The sequence below is a fragment of the Melanostigma gelatinosum genome (assembly GCF_949748355.1).
Source record: "Melanostigma gelatinosum genome assembly, chromosome: 3".
Classification (NCBI taxonomy): Eukaryota; Metazoa; Chordata; class Actinopteri; order Perciformes; family Zoarcidae; genus Melanostigma; species Melanostigma gelatinosum.
The window spans coordinates 17,832,425-17,856,660 of record NC_136636.1 but is presented as its reverse complement, the minus strand read 5'-3'; the positions used below and the strand labels follow the sequence as shown (position 1 = coordinate 17,856,660).

Genomic DNA, 24,236 nt, shown 5'->3' with positions numbered 1-24,236 from the left:
GATCACATGCCTACAGCCCTCTGTGTACAGTCAGACACTACAAGCCCCCATTCAGAAGAGACAAAGCAGGCTGTGCAACCGTGTGCAACCCATCTGGAACAGAGTCCCTTGCAGGACAGCAGGTGGCAGCTCATAATAACCACACATTCAAATAAAAAGTAAAAAGATGTCATCCATGAAGATGTGAAGGGGAAACTTTTCAAAATGCGTCCTTTGGTTTTTCTTAAGCCGTTGGAGGGCATTGTTTGGCTTTGATGACTTTACTTTGATTTCTTTCAGAAAAATACTGGATTTTAGCTTCTTTTTTTTTAAATCACATGTCATAGATGTGCACAAAATAATCTGCACAAGACGAGAACGATGTTTCCTCAGTAAAGTACATCAGACTCAGAACAACGCACTGCTTGTTTCAGTAGCAAGTAGCATCAGGCAGACGCTGACTACTAAAGTAATAAATGAAGATATAAGTCCTTTGTTGAGGGGGCACTGTTACAGTGTTTACTGTTGATGTCCATGAAAAAAAAACACGTCCCATACTCAGATTATTTCACGCTCAAACACACACACACAAGAGTTCTCAAAATGATACATAGAAAACACCTGCTTTACTGAAAAGGCTAATCGTATTGGTTTGAAGAAACAAGGAAGGGGGAAAGCCAGTCCAGAAATAAGGCCAGCTAAATTGCATAGAACTTCAGTAGTGCACTGATGCATCAAAAGGCTGTGCTCCGTTCCTCTGGCGACTTTGGCAACTCTGCAGAGTTCCCTCAGAAACCACCTGAACTCCAACACCATTTGTCTTCACTCCTTGTTTTGTCTCCTTGGCAGAAGACACTTAAACCCCCAACTGTTTAATTTGGACTGCAAACGAAAACAAAATTGTGTTCCAATTTAGGTGCACATACGTTTTTTTCCTAAATTAAATATAAAAAGTATATGTAAAGATGGATGTTTTTTTTTTAACTGAAGTCCATGTGGAGGAGCACAATATGTACTATTTTAAATTCCTTTAGAATAAAAGGACATTAATAGGGTAAGAATTTGTTTCAAAATACTTCTGAGCCTGTGTAAAATATAAGAGATTTGTTTTCTCTGCCCCACAATGAAGCTCTGGACGAGGATCCAGCGAGGCAGCAGTGAGGAAGAGAGCACAGCTCGGACTCTATTTGCACCCATGCTCTTTGTGAAGCAAAGACCCCCCCCCCCCGCCACCACCACCACCACCACCACTTCCTAACAAAATAAATAGTATTAAAGCACCAGTTCAGGTCCTGCAACAGTGAGCATGACCATCAGAACGTTAACAGGTCAAACAGGCCCAGAGTTAGGTTGCTCCACCTCTCTAGCAGGGTGGAGCTCTGTACACGTTTGACCCCTGTGGTGACGAGGGGTGTTTAGGAAGAGATGGGACAACAGCCGGCTGTGCAGCCATCAACTAACGGGGACTTGAGCCTCTGCGTCCTTGTCCGAGACCTCGTCCTGGATCTCGTCTGTGTTCCCTGAGTCGCTGCTGGCCACAGAGATGGCAGAGGGAGAGTTCCTGCCGCCTTTAATCATCCGCCGGCAGGTCTCCATCTGCACGTCCAGGCCTCGTTTCATGCTGCACATCTCCATGTACTCGTGCAGATGTCGGTTCATGTCACTCTTTGCCGTGGCCAATTCCATCTAGGAGTAGGAAATGGATTAAACAGAGTGAGGGTGGAAGAGACTGGGATGGTGAGGGGGACTGACTGAAGCTCGGCCGTCAGTAGCTTAATTAACATTTTAAATGCACTCTCCACTGAAACACCCCAATATCTCAAAATAATACAATATATTATAGTATGACATGTTTCAGGAAAATAGATCAAAATATGGAGTATGTCCTTGACTCAGCAGCTTTGTCCCAAATCCATACTACTGTACATACTAATTCTATACAGTATGTATATTAAACATTATAATATACTGTTTTGACAATTAGCATACAAAAATATCAACATACTTTACCAATTGAAACTAACAGGAAATGATACAATATGTTGGTTGTAAATCAAACTGCAATGTTGGACATCACTGCCAATTAAACTTCACAAATAGTCATCAAAATGTTTCTTTGCATTGTCCACGGCTAATGTTTCTTGTTGATGTTTTTGGTTTGCTGGCTTTGTGCTTGCAAGTCTACATCGTCTACCTCGATCTCGCCGATGCTCTCCTGGTAGTCCTGCTCTCTGGTCTTAAATAGAGACTCTGTTTCATCAATGAGGCTGCCAAGACTTCCATCCTGGGAGTCCTTAGAGAGCACAGACAGAAGTCTCATTCATCATGCATGAGTAAATGTCTGACACAGCACCCGCCTTGCATGAGTTTAAAAACCATATACTTTGCAAAAGGAGCGTAAATGCAGACAGGACTCACCGGATCAGCGGCTGCACCGTTACCATTGGAGGCGCAGGCGGTCGCGCCGGCCGTTCCGGTGATGCTGCCCGGTATGTTGTAGTTTGCGAAGTCCTCCCACAGCAACAGAGTCTCCTCGTTCTCCTCCCATGTCAGACTATCGCAGTCGTCGTCAATTTCAAACGTCTCGCGCCTGGCAACAAAGGAGTTATCTGAGCAATGTCTGCGTAGGGACAAGGAGGACAGGGAACGGAAAGGACAGGACAGACAGGGGGAGAGGAGAGGAAGAGGAAGTATAACAGATACAGCAAAGGTCACAAGAAAAGAGGAAGATGCGCTTATGAGGAAGACAAACAGGTGGAAGGAAGAGTTTATGGAAAACAAGAGCAGTCACTGAAAACTATTTCATGGGTAAGTTATTAGTAAATAGGCTCTTCCAAAATGACCAATAACTGTGAGAGTAAAAACCAAAAATAACTACTGTGACTTTAACAAAGCAAGTTAATGTCATGAGTGTTCATATCTGCTTAGTTTTGCTGAATGGGCAGTTGCAACACTTCATATAAACAGTAGAGAGAGATGAAGAAATACACATTGCGATTCCATGGAAACAACATCTGCACTGATACAGTATACCTGCAGATAATATTTAGGCTTGTTTAAAGCAGAGAGGACCTTATTCTGATGTGTGTGTGTGTGTGTGTGTGTGTGTGTGTGTGTGTGTGTGTGTGTGCGTGTGTGTGTGCGTGTGTGTCTCAGAGCCGCTTACAGCTGGTTGAGCATGCGTTTCATTTCGTCCGTGATGTTGACCGAACCGGGGACGTCCTCCTCTGAAGGGCTGGGCTCGGCATCCATCTCTGAACTCTCCTCATCAGACACGGCTTTGCGCTCTTTTCTCCTGCAGGCCATGGCACCCTGTGAAACACACGTATGCACAAAAGAACACAAACCTGTGGCTTGAGGATCCAGGGAAAACCTTGATGAGCCAAAACATGCATTTAATTGTTTAGTTGCACGTAGTCGCTCGAATAAATATTTGCCGAGGAACAAAGCCGCTGTTTTGCACCGTCTGCGCAATGTGATAACCTTGTGTGCAGGGAGTTACCACTTCAGCATTTCACTTCTCTGTGTGTGTGGGTGCGTGCATGAGTTACTACTGTCAGTATTCTGTGTGTTTATATGTTCATGTGTGGGTTTGCGAACATGCCTTTTAGAAGGTGTCACTGAGTACATGATCAGCTGGTGAAACAGAATCAGTCCCCACACACAATCAGCCCCTGGCAGCTCTGATTTCACTTCGAGAGTGCTGACTGTTTCTTTCACAGAAGAACTCATATTTTTCCTTCGATTACCGTCAAACAGTGAAACAGCAGATGGGTGCCCACCTTCTCTGGGAGCGACCGTGCCGGACTGATGCTGAACATCTTTGACATGTCCTCTGAGTTGCGTTGCTGAGCCACATCGCACAGTTTGGCCGTGATTTCGATCCGCCGGCAGATGTCCATGTCCACCCGCCTGGCTTTCTCCTGGATCTGTGAGTCCAGGTCCGACATCTGCTGCTTGAATAAGAATCATTTTTAGAAGGTGTGTGCAGCCCAAACTCCTTCTCACACTGTGACACACACAGTATGTGAAGTTCTACTAAGTTGTACTTCAGTAAGTTAACTTCGTCACCAGGAATTAACAAAGTCACTGTTGGGAAAATCATCTCCATACCAGGTGGTCTTTTGCTCTTTTAATGGTGAATTTGACTTCCATTGATTGGTGTCACATACTGTGTGTAGTATTTAAATATGGACTGTTCGTATCATATATTACCGAGTGGTTTTTGGCAGCTCTTTTAAGATTTATGTTGCTGTTTATGATGCAATTTTGTTAAATAATTCAAAACTTTTTGGCCCTTTGGTTTAATTCCGATCTTGTGAGATATATTGTGACGTGTGTACTTCACTGACACCGTTTCCTATCTTGGCCAGGACACTAGTGACAATATTTATAGATATATATATTTGTCTATTTATATATATTTGTCTCTAAAGATTATTAAAAAATTTAAAGTTTGCATCATCATTTTGTCAATTCAATAATTATTCTCTTTGGATAAGACTTGGTAGGTCATATATAGATCACATAAACAGGTCACAGATATTTAGGTTGTTCCTGCTACGGTGAAAGTTTTGACAATAGGAGCAATGAGAAGAGGGTCACAACATCTAGAGCACATAACACGAGATGTCAAACCACTAAGTCTAACCTAACAGAGCCACTACTTCAACGTGACTTACCCGTCTCTGGATTCACACATGAGGGAACAAGTCAAGCACAGAACATCATACGAAAAATCTACAATGTACAGATGCCAAAAGATCACAGAAGCATGATAAACAACAAAGCTTTCCAAAAATAGCAAAAACAACATCCGACTTTATTTATCCCTAAGCAAGCACCAGCCGTGACTGGGCCCACTGCAGTATATTATCTCTGTATATCACTCCTGAGCAGACCTGCCAGAGAACAATACACCGCTATACAGAACAGGAAGTGCTCCTGATCTACAGCTTTACTCAATGAATGCTTGTCTTGGAGGCTTTCTGGGAATATTTATTCCTCCCAAATAAGGAAGGAAGGAAGGGTGTGTTTTTACTTGTAGTATCTAGACCTGTGTGAATAGCCTTTCTCAGAATGACCCTTAGTCATGTGCAGGAAAACAATTGTACGTCCTTCAAACGCAACTGTATGCTGTAACGCAGATATGGTGTGAAAGCTTTGTCAGACATGTCACTCTGGCACTGAACAAATACTTACATCACTCATCAGACTCTTAAAGACCACGAGTTCAGCCTTCAGTCTGTCCACCTTCTCGCTCAGCTCATCCTGGACCTCGGTCGACTCCTGGGCGCTCTGAGAGGACGCCACAGGGAAGGAATTAAAACAAGACACATAACAACACAGATACGATGCTGGACCACAATGGACTTGTGCAATAAAGTTCAACAACTCAATGAATCTTTATATAAAACATTTATAACTGTCATTTGGGTAGATAAAAGACTTGCATTCAGATAAAGCCCTTCGAATCAAATAAAGCCGTCATACTGTTACATTTTCACATTGGTTACTGTTTAGCTTTTTATGATCAGTACCCAGAGATCATAGTTTACCGACCTTTGTATGTTGACATAACTGAGATAATGCAAATTTGCAAACTCATTTGCTGATCCTGAAAGTGTTTCGGTATGTAAGAGAAGGTAACCATGTAGAATCCTTGCACGTGTGTGTTACCTGAACATAACAAGGTTTTGGTGAATAAGAGAATTCTACTGAATAGTTCAACATTTGGGGAAATAATAATAGCATTCTCTAATTTGTGGAGAGTTAACGTTCGATGTGATGACCGATACCACATTCACGCCTCAGGTAAACATGAAACCACGGCCGGCAGCCTGCTTAGTTCAGCATAACGCTGGAACAGGAGGAGGCAGCTTGCATGGCTCTGTCCGAACTCTGAAGATGACTAAATATGTCTACCAGCGCCTCTAAAGCTCACCGATTGACACATTATTTCTTGTTGGTTTAAGTCATACAAAAAAAGCTAACTAATTGGAAAACAGTCATGTTGGATTTTTACAGGCAGATGTGTGCTAGACTGTTTGTTAGACAGGTGCTGGTAGGTGGATATCATTTCCATTTGACAGAGGCAAGCTGGCTGTTGCTTCCCGTCTTTATGCTAAGCAAGCTAATTGGCTGCTAGCTGCAACTGTCACGATCAGGCTTTGCCTTGTGTGTTCTGCAGCTCCTCACTCTACCTGTCAGCCACTCCCTGAGCACCAGTCCAACTCCCTTCACCTGTCCCTGATCAGTAATCAAGCACTCCCTCATCAGCACAACTCTCCTCACCTGTTGAAGTCACTTTATAAACCCCTGTCTCTCAGTCACTCAGGTCATTGTTTGTGTTCTACCCGCCCGCTTGTCTTGTCCTGCTCCCGGTTCCCCACCTCTGCCTGCCCTGCCTCGTCGCCTCTTGTCTCGTCCCTGGATTCCCTGTGTGTTCATGTTCTGATTTAAGTGTTTATTAAATTCCCATTTCACTCTACTTCTGGCTGTCTGCGCTTCATCATGCCCCGTGACAGCAATTCCATATTCACCGTACGGGCGTGAGAGTGGAATCAATCTTCTGATCCAACTCTCTGCAAGACAGCGAATAGCCATGTTTACCAAGATGTCAACATTTTCTTTTAAGCTTAAAATCCTGTCTTTCAAAACATCTGGACTCTACTTATCTACTACATTCACAAAACTTTAAGACTTAAAACAATCAACTGGTGCCACTCCCACCTGCTTTATCACATTCATGGTCCAGCTTCACTTCTGGTCTCATAAATACGACCATCAACCTACTTATCAAGTCATCTGAGGTTTCTTTAGGGAGCTTGCAAAATAAACTCCTGTATTCACATCATTTCCCACCAAATATATGGCTATCCAATTCAATATGCAAACATGTGCTTAACTTTTACAAAGTCTGAAAGGATGACTAACTCTATTGGCTTCATTGCGTCATTAAAGGAGTGCCACTTTTTGTCGGCACACGGTAACAGTCTTTTGGCTCTGAGCCCTGAACAATAAATGGCTGTTTGCACTGAATTTACTATCTCTGAACAGATTTCCAGCCCTCCCATGCACATTGCGTGTGCACTCTGAAAGGTTAAAGCCCCCATGGGATGGCACGCCACCTCTCTATCTGGGGTTTTGCTGACCCAGAATCCAAACAGACGGAAAGATGCCGATCAGATGAGATACTCACACCAGCTGGGATGGTGTATGTTTTGTGATACAGACGCAAGGTGTAACACTCTAAATTGATTTTGCCTCAACATCTATTCCCTCTGCCTGCTATGAACAGGAACATAATGGTAGACTGCTGCTGATATTTTACGTTTATATCTATATCTCAGCCAACAGACTCCTCCTGATGGGTTTGTAATATAGTTTTTCGAATCTGACACATATGCTCCTGCTGCTTCTAGTCAAGATCTGCTGAGTACACACAGAATACAACACCAAGAACAACAGAGCGCTATATAAATGCTTATGCTTGTGCTGCAGTTTTGAAAATGTATGTGTGCATACGCTTTATCCTTTGATGGTATTCGTGCTCCTCGTCTGCATGTGGTAAACGGACTTTGGCAAGACTTCAAACAGATGTGCATGTCAGTGGATTCTATTCTATTCTTCATGTTTCCCAACCTGCTGCATGGATTCCACCGTGGACTCCAGCTGCTCTCGCTTGCACAGCTCCTCCTCCCATCTGCAACACAGAGCACAGAGGTGGGTCAGTTCCTGCTGGGATCGGTCTCCTGAGGGCCAGCAGACAGGTTAATGGCACTTTTGTGGGGACAATACTCCCATCTCTGATTACAAAATGCCCTTGACAGTGTGGGTTCACACCCACTTTCCCCCCTATTTTCAATCTTTTGTCGACTTCCTTCTTTGTGCAGTCATCTTTGCAATCCCACTGCCTCAAGGCAAGGCAAATTTATTTGTATAGCACATTTCAACAACAAGGTAATTCAAAGTGCTTCACATAAAACCATTAAAAGCATCAAAACATAAAAACAATTTTAAAAAACAGTGTAAGAAATAAAATGCAGTAGTAAAATGCAGAAATGCAGGAAATTGATAAATATATTAATTGAATGTGGTTCAATTAAAGGCAGCAGCAAACAGAAAGGTCTTCAATCTTGATTTAAATGAGCTGAGGGTCTCAGCAGACCTGCAGCTTTCTGGGACTTTGTTCCAGATATGTGGAGCAGAAACACTGAACGCTGCTTCTCCATGTTTAGTTCTGACTCTGGGAACAGAAAGTAGACCGGTCCCAGACGACCTGAGGGGTCGGGATGGTTCATAAGGTAGCAGCAGATCAGAGATGTATTTTGGCCCTAAACCATTCAGTGCTTTGTAAACCAACAGCAGGATTTTAAAGTCAATTCTTTGTTGGACAGGAAGCCAGTGCAAAGACCTCAGAACTGGAGTGATGTGATCCACCCTCCTGGTCTTAGTGAGGACTCGAGCTGCAGCGTTCTGAATCAGCTGCAGCTTTCTGACGGACTTTTTACAGATGAAAATGAATTTTTAGACAAAACCTTCACGTGCTACCGAAAGTCATTCGAAGTAATTCCAATAGATTGAATTGTGAAGCACATCATAGTTGCCAGTCAGGCAGATAAGTCACGTTAAAATAAGCAGCTCATATCATTGGCTTAGTCAATTCGTAAGCAGTAAGATGACCCAGGAGTCTACAGCCATACTTGCCACTCTGTGCTTTGAGCTTTGAGCTAAAAGCTAATGTCACAATGCTCTGGAGGTTAAATATTTACTGTTGACCATCTTGGTTTAATGTTTTAGCATGCGTAGCATGAATGTCACAAAAGTGAATGTGTGACATTTGGTTTACACATTCATATAGAGGGACACAAATGTGTGAACCAGATGTCATGGCAAGCAATCCAACAGTTGTTGAGATATTTCAGTCTGGATAAAAGTGTTGAACCGACCGACCGGCACCCAACAAACCACCCCCACAGCCGTACAGCTAGCATGCCTAAAAATATAGTGCCAGACCCCCCCCCACACACACAATCGTCTGCAGGCTATTATTAGCAACACAGTTCTCTTTCCCTTCTCTCCTGACAGTTCACATCACTCACCATGCCATGGCTGCTCTGTGAAAAGATATTAGGAGCCGCGTTATTTGCTTTGCAGTATGTACTGCACGCTCTGCAGCAGTCAGTTGAGCGTGCTCCTCCTAACACACACACACATCTTGTTCATTTGGATGTGAGACATGAGGCATGCTGAGTGACGGACGCTTCCCAAAAGAGAGTTTGAGGTTCAGAATGGAACTCATTCAGTAATATCAAGGAACCGCACAATGTCAGACACCCGTGGGAGGATGAGCCACTGTGGGTCACATGACTGACGACAGCGGAGGACAAAATGAGAGGGGTGTGCTCTGTGTGCGACGTTTTGTACCGTACTGTAATTAGCGCAGGCCTGATCATACATCACTGTCAGGGAGAAAGCTGAAATCTGATGACCAGTACTGCATTCTGGGACACCACTGTAGTCTTCTCCATGGAGGGTCACAAACACAGCCAGGAGTCACTTAAGTATCACAGCATACGTCACTAGATATTCCCTTTCTCAACAGCACACAGCCTTGTTCCCATTCAGGACCCGCTGAATGTACACTGTCTAATTCCTTGGCAGGGCGTGCCAGCTCGCACTGGGATTAAAGCCGTGCTCTGAAAAGGCTGGCAGAGCTGCTTTACTGTGTCCACAACACGCCGCCTGTCTGCTGCAGGACTCTGGCTCAGGCTGCTGGGGTTCACTACTGCATCACATCCTCTGCGTCACTTGTGTTGTCACTTCCTGAAGAAACCACCACGTCCTTTCCTTCAATTCAGCAAGGTGATAACTGGACAACGTGATTAAATCGACCTACTGATGGAGGGAATTGCCTCCCTGTGTCAACAATGTGTCAAGGCCGTTCATGTCATCTGTCAAAGGTAACGGAGTCATTGACAGAAATAAGCAGCGAGTGCTTCCACATTGCTTGGAGCAGCTACAATTCAGCAGTCCATAAAAGTCGAATGGAAAACCACCGACTGTTTTCAAGCATCCAGATACAAACATGGCTGATCCAAACAGAGATGACACAGCCGCATAGCAAAACTGTTTGATCTGGCCTGTCTGCCATAACTGTGGGTCCGGTTTTCTTGCACCTTTAGTGTGATTCAGTCAAACGAACACACCCGGAGTCTCCTTACAAGGACAAAGACAGCAGGAGGGTTGGAGCCTGTGTCAACTCAGACTTCTGTTTGTGTATCTGGATCTCGCCTCCCAGAGATACAAACAATGTGCGTCTTTTGAGAATTATACTGGGAGTGTTGCCACAGACATTTGTAATACTGCAAATGTAAGGGTTTTCATCAGTGGGCCATAGGCTAAGTATAATTGTTCTAATTAAATTAATGAAGAAGTAAAAAAAAAACAGAACAATTCCCATTTCAACTCCAAATTCCGAGATTCATGAAAAATGGCATGAAAAAGTGTCTCACATCAAACATTTTCTCATATGATTTTTGTCGATTGAACAAAAGCATTCCTGCAGCGCCTGCCAGCTAACACTCCCTGCCTTGTGTGGTATGTCTGAGAAAGTTGGCACGCAAGCTGCCTCGATGTTTTCTCATCACTGTGCGGGGAGGACACCGCATGCACACATCCAAATCTGTTACTCTAAAGTTCCTGCGCTTGATACTCGTTAATGACAGTGCGTGATGATCGTTTTGTGGCATCCATCATGATTTAGTCTAGAAGGCTGACTTCTCTCTGCCAGACTTGAAAATGAAGCAAAAATATGTCTTGGCGGTAACTATCAAATGATGAATTATTTCAATGCTCAACTGATTCTACATTCCAGAGATCTGTTACGCAACAGGCGGTAAATACCAAAAGGAGAATGGAATATGCAGTAAATACCAAAAGGAGAATGGAATATGCAGTAAATACCAAAAGGAGAATGGAATATGCAGTAAATACCAAAAGGAGAATGGAATATGTAGTAAATACCAAAAGGAGCACGGGGAAAACATTGAGGTGTGGTTACGTATCATTCCACAAAGCCTGTTGCTCATTCGCACATGGAAGTTTAAGTCAGACAACACCCTGTTTAAACTATGAGATGTACTTGAGAGTGATTCTCACTCAGAGGACATTACAAGCTCAACATCTGATCCCATGTATTAGAGTAGATTAGACCTTAAAGATGTATCTTGAGAGACCTTATTACACCCCATAATTAAATATGGTCAAATTTCGATTTTGGAGTTTATTATTGTAAAAGTAATGTCTTTTTATTCTATAAATAAATCAGTGTTTTATAAGTCTAGGTATATACGGGTATATGGGAATGCTTGGCCAGTAAATATGAATTACTGGAGGTAACTAACTAATGATCACATACAGTCTATGTTAGCAATACTAAATACTATAATCATTTTATCAAATCACAACAATATTGAGGACTCCTTAAACTAATGCTAGCGCTCACTCTACCAACACCTCATGTGTTTGTATTTTTATTTTTTATTTGACGCTAATCGTAATGTGCCTTTTCTGAAGCAAGCTCTTTGAAGAAACAGGAAGTGTTATACGATAACAGATTAACGGATCAATACATCTGGCTACATGCAGGACAAACACCCATTCAGCTCAGCTGCTCGTATGAAATGATGCCTCTGACAGCTTTGACAAATCACATCTGAGAGCCCAGAGGCATGTGATTCCTCCCATGGATCCCTATAGGTGCCTATATAATGTCTTCACCATGACACCAGCATCCCCCACCATATACGTATTTGCAATTATAGAGCGGACGAGCCAGGGCCATATTCTACTGTGAAATACTATCTGTGATGTGAAATAGTAAGGCGCTCCCGAGAGAGAGAGAGAAGGGGGAGGTATGACTGCAGCAGGTCATCGATTGAATGTCATGATGCTCTGTAAACTATAGCCTATACCCAGACAGAGACACATGTGTGGCATAGTAATGATGCAGCATTGTGAAATGGATCGGGCCGGCCGGTAAAGCAGCTCAGGAGCCCGGCTGCTCGAGGGTCTCTGCTGACGAGGCAACGCACCAATGTTAAAGCTCATTTCATTGCTCTGCTCAAGCTCCCTCCCTGACCTCAATCCATATCGACAACACAACCACAATCACACACACACACACACACACACACACACACATTTGTACTCTATCACCCCATCTTCTCAAGCCATCTTGTGTCCAAGGAAACCGTGACCTCGGAAGTGAATGCAGATTAATTCCTGGCTCGCTAAATCATGTAAACTGTGCACAGAGAGGTCGGCCAGGATCATCGCTCATTGACGGTTGATTCCTTCTGCTTTATGTTCCACAGGCTTGGCCAGACTTATATATATAGCCCTGCTAACCCAGACAGGACACAGACACCACCAGGCCGAATGGGAGGAATGTCGGTGTTGCTAAGTGACCGCAGTCATTTTCCCAAGCCATCATTATCACGAGCCCTTTGGGAGCGAGTAAATTGTGCTCGTAGTTAATATAGGGGACAGTATATGTCATTGTTCAATTGATTCGTCCAAATATTGGTGTTATTCTGCTCCTGAAAGAAGTAGCCGAGGAATCAAAATGTCTTACGTCTTTCCCAATAAACCAGGCTGGGCGAAGATGAACTTCAGACCATCTGGTTGTGAAACGTGACTACAGTGAGAAGTATACAACTGGTCATTCCCTCCCATCTCTCTTTATCGTCTGCAAATCTCGCCTTTATCTAAAGGCGTTGAAAGTTGTTGGAGACATCTCTCACAGAGTATCTTACTTTTATGAGATTCAAGAAGGAAATACACAGCTTTGATTAACATCTGGGAAGAAGCTTCCTCGAGGTCATTCAACTTGTGAATGGCAAAACTGCTGGCACATATAAATTCATACATGTTTGCTATAATTTTGTAATTTTAGTGTTAGTTTTATTTTTATGATGTGTTTCATTTTGTCCTGTTTGTCTCAGCAAAGTAATGTCCTTTTTGCTTTAACAGCAATAAAATCAACTCATCAATGCAGTAAGTTTATTAGAGCGTCTGGTGTATAAATACAAGGTTATCTGTTAATGAAGACATTCAACAAAACTGTACTGAAGCTGCGTGTGTGTGTCCACGGAGTGGATCGAGTTTGTTCAAAGGGAAACGCAATGTAACAACGGCTGGATGTGCTCTTAGATATGTTATGTGAAATGCAATGCAATGAATGCGCTCTAAATGAGATATATGTCATATGTGCACATAATAATATCCAGTGTATAACTGTGTGTGCATGTATGTGTGCATGTGTGCATGTATTTATACTATTTGCATTGATGTAATCATTTTTCTCTTTTCTTTCTTTGGTTGCCTTCCGCTTTGCAAATGTACACGCAGAGTCACAGTCTTACATTAACTTGCATTATTACATAAACTGGTAATTATTACTACACAGCACTTGTAAGTTGTTTTCATCTCAGGATGTTAATTGAAAAATAATGAAATTATCTTTAGACAAAAATAACTTGTGTTATAACAATTTTATTATATTATCTTGCAATTATTTGAATGACTATGTTTAAATACTGGGATGTAACGCATGTCTGGAACAGATTGGATGAAACAGCATTAACACTGAGGATGAGAGGTTGGATGCACTGGGAAAAGTAATCTGCAAGTTTGATGAATGTTCTCTGTCTGAAACCAGACTTCTGTCTCTCAATTAAAGTTCTTGCAACAGCAGCGTGTTTGTGTGCACTTTGGGATGAAGTTTCTATGTGCTTCATTTGTGTCAGGGTATCTTCATGCATCATTAACAGACTAAAACATCATATTGTGTGTAATCTACTGTAAATGTTTCAACACTGCAGGAGCTCTGTAAAGCAAGTTCAGACAGAATAAACTATTTTACAATGTCAACTAGCTGCAACACAACAACACAACATCAAAAAAGAAAATACGGCTCAGACACAAATCATGTTCCTGACGTACTTTGGAACAAGGTGAGACTGCAACGAACTCTTTCTTACACTTGATCAAAGCATAAATCTGAATAGAGGGTTTGGTGCAACATCCGTGGATACTCCCTTAAAACTGATGGATTGACAGATAATTGGAAGCATGTCTAATCCTCCGTCGTTACCCGGCCCCACAACATTGCTACACTGACTTTTTCCAACAAGGTGGGTGTGAGCTTGACTTGTCTTCCCTGTGCATCTGCATTATCTAATTGCTTCACTCACAAAGCCTGTCCCAGCCCTCTTTTCTCTGGCCTGAGGGATGTTGATCTAAGGTTAACTGTAAATCGTTTAGATGAGAGACGAACACATTGGTGTTGTCCACGTGTAATTACCACCAGATTCAGACTAATAGGTATAACCTAAATTCAATCTGAAAAAAAAAGGGTAATTGCTTTCCAAGGAAAATCTTTGTATGGACATGCAAAGGTGTCGCCTGTCTGCGAAACCAAGAAAAACGTAATGGCTTGTTAAGGTTTATAATAGATGACAGTTAAATGTCTTTGCTGGTAGAACAAGTCAAGTATTATTGATAATATTGCTTTGTTTTCTCGCAAGGAAAAACTGTATTTTCACCCATTGTTTATTGATGTCGCCTGCAGCGGTGGAGGGTGGGGTGGTGAGTAAGCGTTGTGACAGAAAATCAGTTTTCCCTGCAGTCTTCTCTGCAAACCGACCCCACCCCACATCCTACAAAACACACAACTGTGCTGTTGAGTGGTTATTTTCCCGCTGATTTCATTTATTGCATTCCATATTTAGTGCCATCATCATAATAGCTCTGATCCCCTGGCTGTTGACTCAACATACGGTACGAGTATAAGACATTTAACTGCACATAAACACTAAAGACGTCACTAACGAGCTCTTAACACACCTACGCTGCTGGGGCTTTGAGTCAGTTGTTCTGGTTGACAAATAATGACATGGATTTGTGAGATTCCTTGTAAGTGCACAAGAAAAACAGCGCAAACAAGGGCCGGCATGCCCGGGCCATGTCAGGGTGGAGCCGCACTGGGAGTGACATTGAAGAAGAAAAGGGAGATGAAGATGTTCACTTCTGGCACAAATCCTCACCAGTCAGGGTGTGGTCAGTCAAATGATGTGACACATAATGGAGCTATGAGACATCACAAGCTAGTCAAATGTCTTTTGTACCTCTGTGCACACACACCTGGAGGATGAACCCCAGCAGTCACTATAAAACTGCAACTGCTCTATTCAGAGGAAATCTGTTTTCCTCGACCACAATTATGTTTCAATTAATCTCGTACAGCGAACCGAAACTACCGGCCTGGAGGCCAAACCCAGTTTCATAACATCCCCCGCATGCTTAGACTGAATTTGTTTCTGGTAAATAGACTGTATATAGTGCCTTTATCCCAGGTGCTTTACAATGTGGCTCTCATCCACCATTCATACACACTCGCAACACTGAGCAGTGAGCTACCATGCAAGACACTGTCCTTCAGGGTTCAGGGAACCAACCCTGTGATTCACGGATTGGACCCACTTTCCCTCCTGAATCACAGCCAATTCCAGGCTATTAACCATCAAAGCGATTCATTGTTTTGACTCATGAAATTCTCATGGGCCAGCCACTCAGTTTGTATATTTGCTCTTTTATGATTGTGAATTGAGTATATTTGAGTTCTGGACTGTTGGTTGGACAAAACAAGACATCTGAAAACGGCAACTTGATCTTTGGGAAATTGTGATTTGTTTTTTTTATATTCATACAGATTTAATCAAGACAACGATAGACTGTTGCAGTCTAAATAAAAGACTTGACTTTCTAATTAACACGAAGCAAGCTTAACTGCACAACTTGGCGATACAAACGCCTTCAGACCAACAGGTAATCTACCGCCTCACACCGACATGTCGGTTAAGGTGGACAATTGATTATGTTTCTCACGTTGACTTGAACTGCAAACTGTCATCTGTACGGACGATGCTGTTCTCGAGGATTACAATGCCATGACATGACTGGAGCAGTAGCTGGGGTACTTAGGAGAGGAGAGGCAATGATACCTTTCTCAGCTTCCAATAAGAATGCAGGATGTGTGATACAAATTTCAAAAGACGCAATCTGTAAATGTTTACCGATATCAATTATATATGTAGGTTACTCTTTGACATATAGATGAAATATCGGCATTCCGTGTGTTGTTAGTTATCAGAAAACATTTAAAACCTGTTAGTGTGTGTTTAAAAAGACTTGTTAATCATTTTGGTAGCGTTGGCTACCGGTAAGCTACAGTCCTTTGTTTATATATAGATTTACAGATTGTCTTTAACATTAAAACATGTTTTGCTTCTGTAAGAGCCGTAATGAAAACGCTGCCACGGGAGGTTAAAGCACTTTCACTACATTAAGATTTCCAAGGAGCTCTGAGGAGACACATCTGGTCTACCTTGAGGTCGAGTACACGAGAGGTCGATTTAAGACCACGCCATGACACTCGCACATAATCTCTCAATCTGGCACATGTTCGACATTATATATTGCTCAGTGATGTATGTGTGTGTGTGTTTTTAAGGTGCCCGGCAAAACAGCACTTCCTCTAGAATAAGCTTTTGAAATACAACGGTTATTAAGTCAGGATGCTGTGCCAGCACATCCAGGCCTCAAGAAAAGGTGCAAACGCGATTCAAACTGCGCAGGTCTGAACAGAATGGTTGAAATATATTTGTGTAAACAAGGATTACGTCTGCCAATTATGGACATAGCAGTGAAATTGACTTTGACCTATCCAACTGTACGTCTCCTCGGGCCATAACTGCAGCAAGGCGGAGCAGCGCTTTTCCAAATCAATCCACCAACCAAACCTACAGTACAGCACACTCTCCCCTATCAGTCAGTGCTTACAAAAGACAGGTGCATTCCTGCACTTTTAAATATGGCAACGCGCCACTGCTCTCAGCTGTATCGATAGCCATGAATAATCAACAACGGCTGCACAGCACAGCACACACAAGTAGAGAACAAAGGTGCAACGAAGCAGATGGGGAAACACACGACCAGCATGGCATCACCCAGATCTTCTGGTTTTCTGAAAAATGTAAATCCTTAAAATCATGTCATAAATGTATGTATTTTAAATTAAAATAACCCTCAATAATTTACTAAAGCAGCAGGGCACTGTAGTTTTTAGCAGACGTTACTCAAAAAGAGGTAAGTAGTGCATTTGTTGGGGATTATTTTCAGCCGTGGATTAATACACATTTGGTGCTCTGGTGCATTTGTCCTCAACCTTTTTTACTTTTATTGCCAAAAAAACACCAACACATCCATTTACTATTTCACAAGAAAAAAAAGACAAATATTTTTTGTAAAGCCGAGAAATAATTTGTGCATTTTGTGTTGCAGAAATGTGATTTAGTTTTTTCTTTGCCCCTAACTCATTAACCACCTCAGGGACCCTCTGGCTTATCTTGCCACCCCTTGACCCTTCCTGACCCCCACGTTGGTAACCACTGCTCTCTACAGCAGCAGGACAGTTAATGTGGGGATTCACTTCAAATGAACTACGGTGGCCATGTTCACCGTCATGAAAAAAACGGTGCAACAGTGTGGCTCCTTGACGTTCTTGGACCACAATGGAGGTATATGGCCCAGAGGAACAAGATATATCCTTAAATGTTTCCACATGCAACAAACGATGATGCTATCTACAAAATGAATACTTTGTCGAAACAAGAAAGATACTAGAGACTGCCAAGGCATGTTGTGAGTTTAAGCAAACACAGACAGGAAACAATATAGGCTCTAATCCTGAGCTCAATGGCCTTCAGTGAACTGAGCTCTCTCTCTCTCTCTCTGTCTCTCTCTCGCTCTCTCTTTCTCTCTCTCTCTCTCTGTCTCTCGCTCGCTCTCTCTGTCTCTCTCTTTCGCTCTCTCTCTCTCGCTCTCTCTGTCTCTCTCTCTCTCTCTCTCTCTCTCTTTCGCTCTCTCTCTCTGTCTCTCTCTCGCTCTCTCTCTGTCTCTCTCTCGCTCTCTCTGTCTCTCTCTTTTGCTCTCTCTCTGTCTCTCTCGCTCTCTCTCTCTCTCTGTCTCTCTCTCTCTCTCTCTGTCTCTCTCTCTCTCTCTCGCGCTCTCTGTCTCTCTCTCGCTCTCTCTGTCTCTCTCTCTGTCTCTCTCTCTGTCTCTCTCTCGCTATCTGTCTCTCTCTCTCTCTCTCTCTCTCTCTGTCTCTCTCTCGCTATCTGTCTCTCTCTCGCTCTCTCTGTCTCTCTCTTTCTCTCTCTCTCTCTCTGTATCTCAGCAGCAGGGAGTCTCCCACTTCGAGAGGCCCAGTTCAGTGACGCGGCTGCGTGCCAGGATGTGGTGCAGGGCTGGCTGAAGTTTGGAGCCTCTGTGCTAGGTTGACGGCTTAGAGAAAATCCCTCTCCTGAATAGACGGCCCGGATTATTGGCAGAGCAGGTCAGCACCATGCAGACAGAGACGGGCTGAAGAGCTCATCAGCGTGGCACTCTTTGTGGAGAAATATGATATATTTGAAACACAATGCAGCCTTCAGCTCCGGAATCAAAGCCTACCTCGCCCTGGAATTAGTCGCTTCTTTAGTACCAACAACCCTGAATCCTACGTTCAAAAGAGACGCTCAGCTCTGCCTTTCACTGCTCTTAATCACAGGAGGAAAGATCAAAGCCGAAGGAAAAGCGTCTTTGGTGAATCCTCATTGTATTGATCCACACACAGCTAAATTCAGCTGTGTGTGAATTATTCATGCCCAGAGACGTTTCTCCATACGTCCTCTATGGCCCACATTGTGATCTAGCAGGACAGTTGTCTGGCCTCCATTCAACTGACGGAATAAACAACCAATTAGGAGAGGCCACAGCACTGGTCTCTGGTTCAAGTCTCAACTGAGGCAGAGCTTGTATAGCTGATGTGTCCTATAGCACTACAGTATGTCTAAAACACTGCATTGCACCTGAAACATTGTATAATAATGTGAATCACCCTGATGTCTGAGTCTCTTTCTTTTTGCCTGTGCAATCATCATCTCCATAGCTGCCTCTCACAGCACCTCTATTCCCCAGAAATGCATGCAAACTAGTCAATCGTATCCTATGATCTGTGTTCTTTGGAATACGCAAATAACTACCAGTATCTTTATTCACACAGTATAACTTTAGTCTGTGCAGTCGTCTGCATGATAGATGAAGCTGCAATATCTCTGCACCAACAGCATTACATGTAAATACTAAACAAATGTGCACTTTGCCTTTTTGGCGACAGAAAGGTAGCTGTCACAGGCACAGACATTTGTTGTTGACTGTCAAATATGTCCGTCAGTGTCCCGTCCTGTTTTCACGGCATTTTGAGCACAGTCGCATGCTAGTGGCAATTACTGGCAGAGACTCAGGAACCCCCAAGTGATACATTTCACAGTGATGCAAAACAAAGAGATAAAAACAGTGTTGATGAGGGGCACTGGCATCGACCTTATACCCGCTTTCCTTTGCTCGGTCGTTTGTCAGTGTGAGAAGTATGTGACCCCAAAGGCCAGACACTGTGGCACTGAGTGGAAACTCATATAAGCTGCTGTCTGATTTATGCAGTCCATGCTGAGACAAATGTGTGTGTACGTGTGAGAGACAGAGAGACAGAGAGAGGGACTATGTATGTGTGTGTGTGTGTGTGTGTGATCCAGCACACGTTCGCATTTGATGGTAAAAGAATCAGATAAATTTGTTAAGATGGTGGATGAAATCGTTTAAAGAGCTTTTCAAGGTCCCACAAATGCATCCAGTAGCTGTGAAAGAACTGTTCTCTTGCCAGAAGGATGTTGTATAATGGAGAGTGTCTGATATGAAAATATTATGAGGGTCAATAAAGGTTTTTGGGGAGATAAACTTTTCTGCTCAGAGACACTGCTGTTACCTGAAGATAGATGAGGAAATATATGAATGGAAATCAACAGCATGCTCAAACCTTTGAACTATTTGGTGACAATATAATTCGATCCGAATCTGCATATTTCTCGATATGACAAACAATTGCACATTTTAACCAATTTTTTTTAAACAAAGTTACAAACAAAAACAACGTAACCAAATAAAAGTAAATCTGTAAAATGTAATCAAACAGGATTTTGTAACTTTTGTCTGAGATTAGAATTTAGTAAAAGTTGATTCACAGAATAGTTCTGAAGTACTTTCTTAAATTACACTAGTATGTTGCTTTTACGCTTGTTTATATTGAAGGTTATTTCCTTTAATGCTATTCATGTCAGGAGTTTCACCTTAAGAACACCTTTGCCATCCTGGCTCCTGTTCTTTCACATTTATAGTCCATATTGTGCATCTTAATTGTCCTTTTTCTGTTATATTTGACCCTTTTAAGCAGCCTTTAAACTTCATAGGTGAATACGTACAAAAGACAAGCAATGACCAATCACACCGTTTTTCCTCAGGCTCAGTGTCTTGATCAGAAAGAGTACATTGTACATTGAGGTATGAATACAAGTGACCAAATCAGATATGGACCAGCTGGACATCCATCTCCTTGTGTGTGTCTAGCTTTAAAGCTTTAATAAATCACTGGGGCAGTGTGGGAGCACGGGGGGGGGGGGGGCTCCGTCGGGATCAAGGATGCCTTACAAAGCAGTCTGTACGACACAGGGAGGAGAGGAAGGGTGGAGGGGCTGTAGAGGGGTGGAGTGAAGGGCGAAGGAATGGCCGAACACAAAGAGCACAGAACAGAAAAGGCACGGCGGGACGGGGCTCGGGGATTGAATGCTGAAACGTGACGTAGTAAAGAGGATTCAGACTGGGAGACGGAGAGAAAACAACTGGGAGGTGAGCTCAGCGGTGATGTAATTATTAAGCTCAGATCAGAGAAGAAACATGAGAGGAAAAGGAAAGGAAAGAGATTGCTGATCATGATTACTGTAAAAAGAGGCTAACAATGTGTCTTGTTCCTCACTTCTCAGGACGTAAAGTGAATATAAAGAACATGTTTGACACTTAAGTACTTGTGAGTATCATTATAGATAAATGTAAACACACATATCACCCAAAATACCTATGCCAATGAATAAAACGTGTAGAAAACCAGTCTACCGACAACTCAACTGCCACTATTTTGAGGCATAATATAGGTTTCATGAGTGAATGTGTGCAAAGTGCTGTAGCTTTTTGTATTTAGCTCAAACCCAAATTAAAAAGCAACTGAGACGGCTGTTTCAATGACTTATAAAGTCAGCAGCTCCCATTTTTGCCAAAGAAGATCCAAAATGTTTGACTTCGGCTGCATGCAGCAGTTTTTAATTTGGCCGGCGTCCCAGACGCTGCCGTCCATCTGCTCAAGCAGAAATGCACTAAAAAGGATATGCTAGTGTTACAGAGAATGACTGGACAGGTTATCCAGTTCAGAGGAGTGGGAGAGCACACACATTCTGTCTCACTGAGTCAGTGCACTCACAGGGAAGCCGGCCTTCGTCATCGCCGACCCCACCGGGCAGACAGAGGCCTGTTAAAATGCCTCTCGGCTTGAATCATGGCAGCAAACAGAGGCAGGTGGTTGCTTGGCATGTCTCCCCCCCAGTAGCCAAGCCAAGCAGGCCAGCAGCTACGTGGGTCAGCCGGGGACGCTGCAGTCAGTCCTCAAGGAAACACAATTAATGTGACTAAAGAAGAACAAGTGGTGGAGACTGAGCCAAGCAATTTCCTCAGAAGACTGTGAGAAACAGGATCAGTTCAATTCACGATAAACATCTTTGTTAAAATGCTGAGCTCAGCTCTGACATCCTTCATGTGAAATACTACCTCAAGTGTAACTCTGTCATCTGCTCACTTTACTGTCAGATGAGTGTCTGGTGACACTGGAGAATCACACCCACATGGGAAGCAAAAAGTCACACTGCGAAGTGAGAAGTCACATCGTGATTAGATGAGAGCAGCTTCAAATCTCTCAACCTACTCAGATATCTTTCTGAGAGTTGATCGAAATGTCATAATCTGTGAGCAATGCCCATCACGGCTTCCCTGCAGCCCAAGGAGACGTCTTCACATGTCCCCCATGGTGTTTGTCCAAACCAACAGTCCATTGAGCCAAAGAGGAACCAGTGAAAAGCAGGGAATCATCACATTGGAGGAAGAAAAATGTTGATTATCAGAATAGTTGCTGATTAATTTTCTGTCAGTCGACTTGTCTTTTCAGCTCTAATGTGAACAATTTAACGTGCAAAAAAAAAAACGAGCCTATCTTAGAGAGCAATATTGATTATATGTCTTGATTGAATGTACCACGTTAGAGCAACGTCTCAGCTTATAAACGGTTACATCTTCAATTAGTCAACCCACTTCATGGCAGTTGAGTGATAGCAGTGCTATGATGACGCTCGAGGTCTTCTGTCAGTCCCACGCACGAGATTTAAGAGCCGTGGTGACCGAGCCTTTGAGGCAGTGGCCCGAGGCTCTGGAATGCTCTGCCTGCAACTCTACGCCTCGCAGATACTGTGAATACGTTCAAAAAACAGCTCAAAACCCACCTTTTTAGGCTGGCGTTTGAGTAAAAACCCATGTCCTAGACCTGCTCTTAAAATATGTTTTTAAGTTTTATTTTATTTTTTATTATTTTTTATTTTTCTCTGATGTAATTTATTGACCATAGGGTCACATTGTGTTTTTTATGCTTTTAAACTTCTGCTCTGTTAAGCACTTTGTGATGTTATGTCTGTGAAAAGCGCTCTATAAATACATTTCATTCATTCATTCATTCATGTAGGCTTGACGAGAAATGACTTGAATATTCCTGTTGTAAAACTCACATGGGCTAAACGTGATGTTCACTTTCATTCTTATTTTTGTGAAGCTCCTATGACGATAAGGGTGTGATGATAAGGGCCCAGATATAAATAGGGGGCCCACAGCAACATTCTTTCAGGAACTTGAATTACTTACTCCCCTGCAAACGATCATACAGTCAAGTAAATGAGGATGAATCCAGGCATAAAGACTGACATACATTGCCAGCTTTGTAGAGAAAGTATCAACACATGCGCACTAGTTTCACATCAGCCTTTACTCACTTTCTCCTGTACTCGTCCCTCTCCCGCTTGACTTTGGCCAACACGTTATACAGAGCCCTCAGCTCTGGGGTGATGGTGTCTATTTGGACCCCAACTCCGTCCGGATGCGACCACGACACCCCGGGCCCGCGCAGGGTCTCAAAGCGCTCCCCTTGCCTCCGGACGTGGGTGTAACTCCAGATGGTTCCCGGCAATCGCGAATCGGGACCGTCCGTCTGCACGGCAACTTCCCGGGCGTAGAGGTGTCGGTACTGCGTTTTCAGATGAGCTTGCTGCAGCTGGCTCTCCAGCAGTTTGTTCCTCCTCTCCAGCTCGTGGACTTTGGCAAGGAAGCAGCGGAACCGCAGGTTGAGGGTCTTCAGCACATGGATGTTGGAGCCCAGGTCGTTTCGCAGGGCGCTGGTCACCGCGCCCGACCCGGACGGATTGCAGACCGCTCCGGGCGGAGAGGTGGAGAAAAACAGAGAGTTCATGTTGGCAAACAACAACACCAGTTAATCCAATTATGGCTCTGTCTGGTTTTTAACGCAACGACAAGAACATATGTTGTTTTTATCGGTGCATATTGCTTCGCGAGCCCACTCCCACAGGACGAGTTTCTCCTCACAATGCAGATACTGAGAGTGACTGAGAGGCTGGAGACGGGGTGACCATCACTGTCCCTGCTGGATGTTTACCCCGAGGCACTGACGTGGACCACTGCAGCAGGTAAAAAATAAACCCAGAAAGTAAGAGGCACCGAGGGCATTATCTAATGAAGGAGCGAGAGGTTTGACGCAGACCGCAATAAGCACCGCCGGCAGGACTTCCCGTCACCCTCATCTCTGACTTTGCCTTTGCTTTGTCAGTCGCTGCTGATGCTGAGCGGGTTCATATAGCGGGCCGTGAGATGTGGATGGTCCACCTTCTTTCTTTGTCATTGCCCGATGGCTCTATCCAGTCTCTCCATGTGGTGCGGTGGGATGGCAGGACGCAGGACCGCAGAGCCCGGCCTCTCCGTGGTGTGCGCGGATCATGTTACAAAGTGCTAAACTCGGCACTCTCACCAGCCCCTCCCATCTCCCTCCCCCTTTTTCTCTCGCGCGTTTCTCTCGCGCACTGACAGCGACGAGAGGACCACGTCCTGGCTGAGGGTATAAACATAAGCCTATAGTTAATAGGATGAAGTAGCCCGGA

The 24,236-nt window shown here is 43.5% G+C and overlaps 1 protein-coding gene across 5 annotated transcripts; it reads right to left on the bottom strand.

Moving 5' to 3' along the window:
• Window positions 1–1,262: 1,262 nt before the first annotated feature.
• iffo2b (intermediate filament family orphan 2b) lies at window positions 1,263–24,045 on the bottom strand. Of its 5 annotated transcripts, none has more exons than XM_079265851.1 (8): window positions 23,061–24,045; window positions 7,624–7,684; window positions 5,182–5,277; window positions 3,762–3,935; window positions 3,146–3,291; window positions 2,398–2,599; window positions 2,174–2,272; window positions 1,263–1,665 (listed from the first exon to the last, which is right to left on the bottom strand). In XM_079265851.1, exons 1-8 carry the CDS (start codon window positions 23,531–23,533, stop codon window positions 1,432–1,434), a joined length of 1,485 nt encoding a protein of 494 aa, XP_079121977.1. In that variant the 5' UTR covers window positions 23,534–24,045; the 3' UTR covers window positions 1,263–1,431. The 5 variants fall into 5 exon arrangements, with proteins under 5 accessions (XP_079121977.1, XP_079121980.1, XP_079121978.1 ...); XM_079265854.1 differs by having other exon boundaries at window positions 2,398–2,569; XM_079265852.1 differs by having other exon boundaries at window positions 3,762–3,932.
• Between the last annotated feature and the right edge of the window lie 191 nt (window positions 24,046–24,236).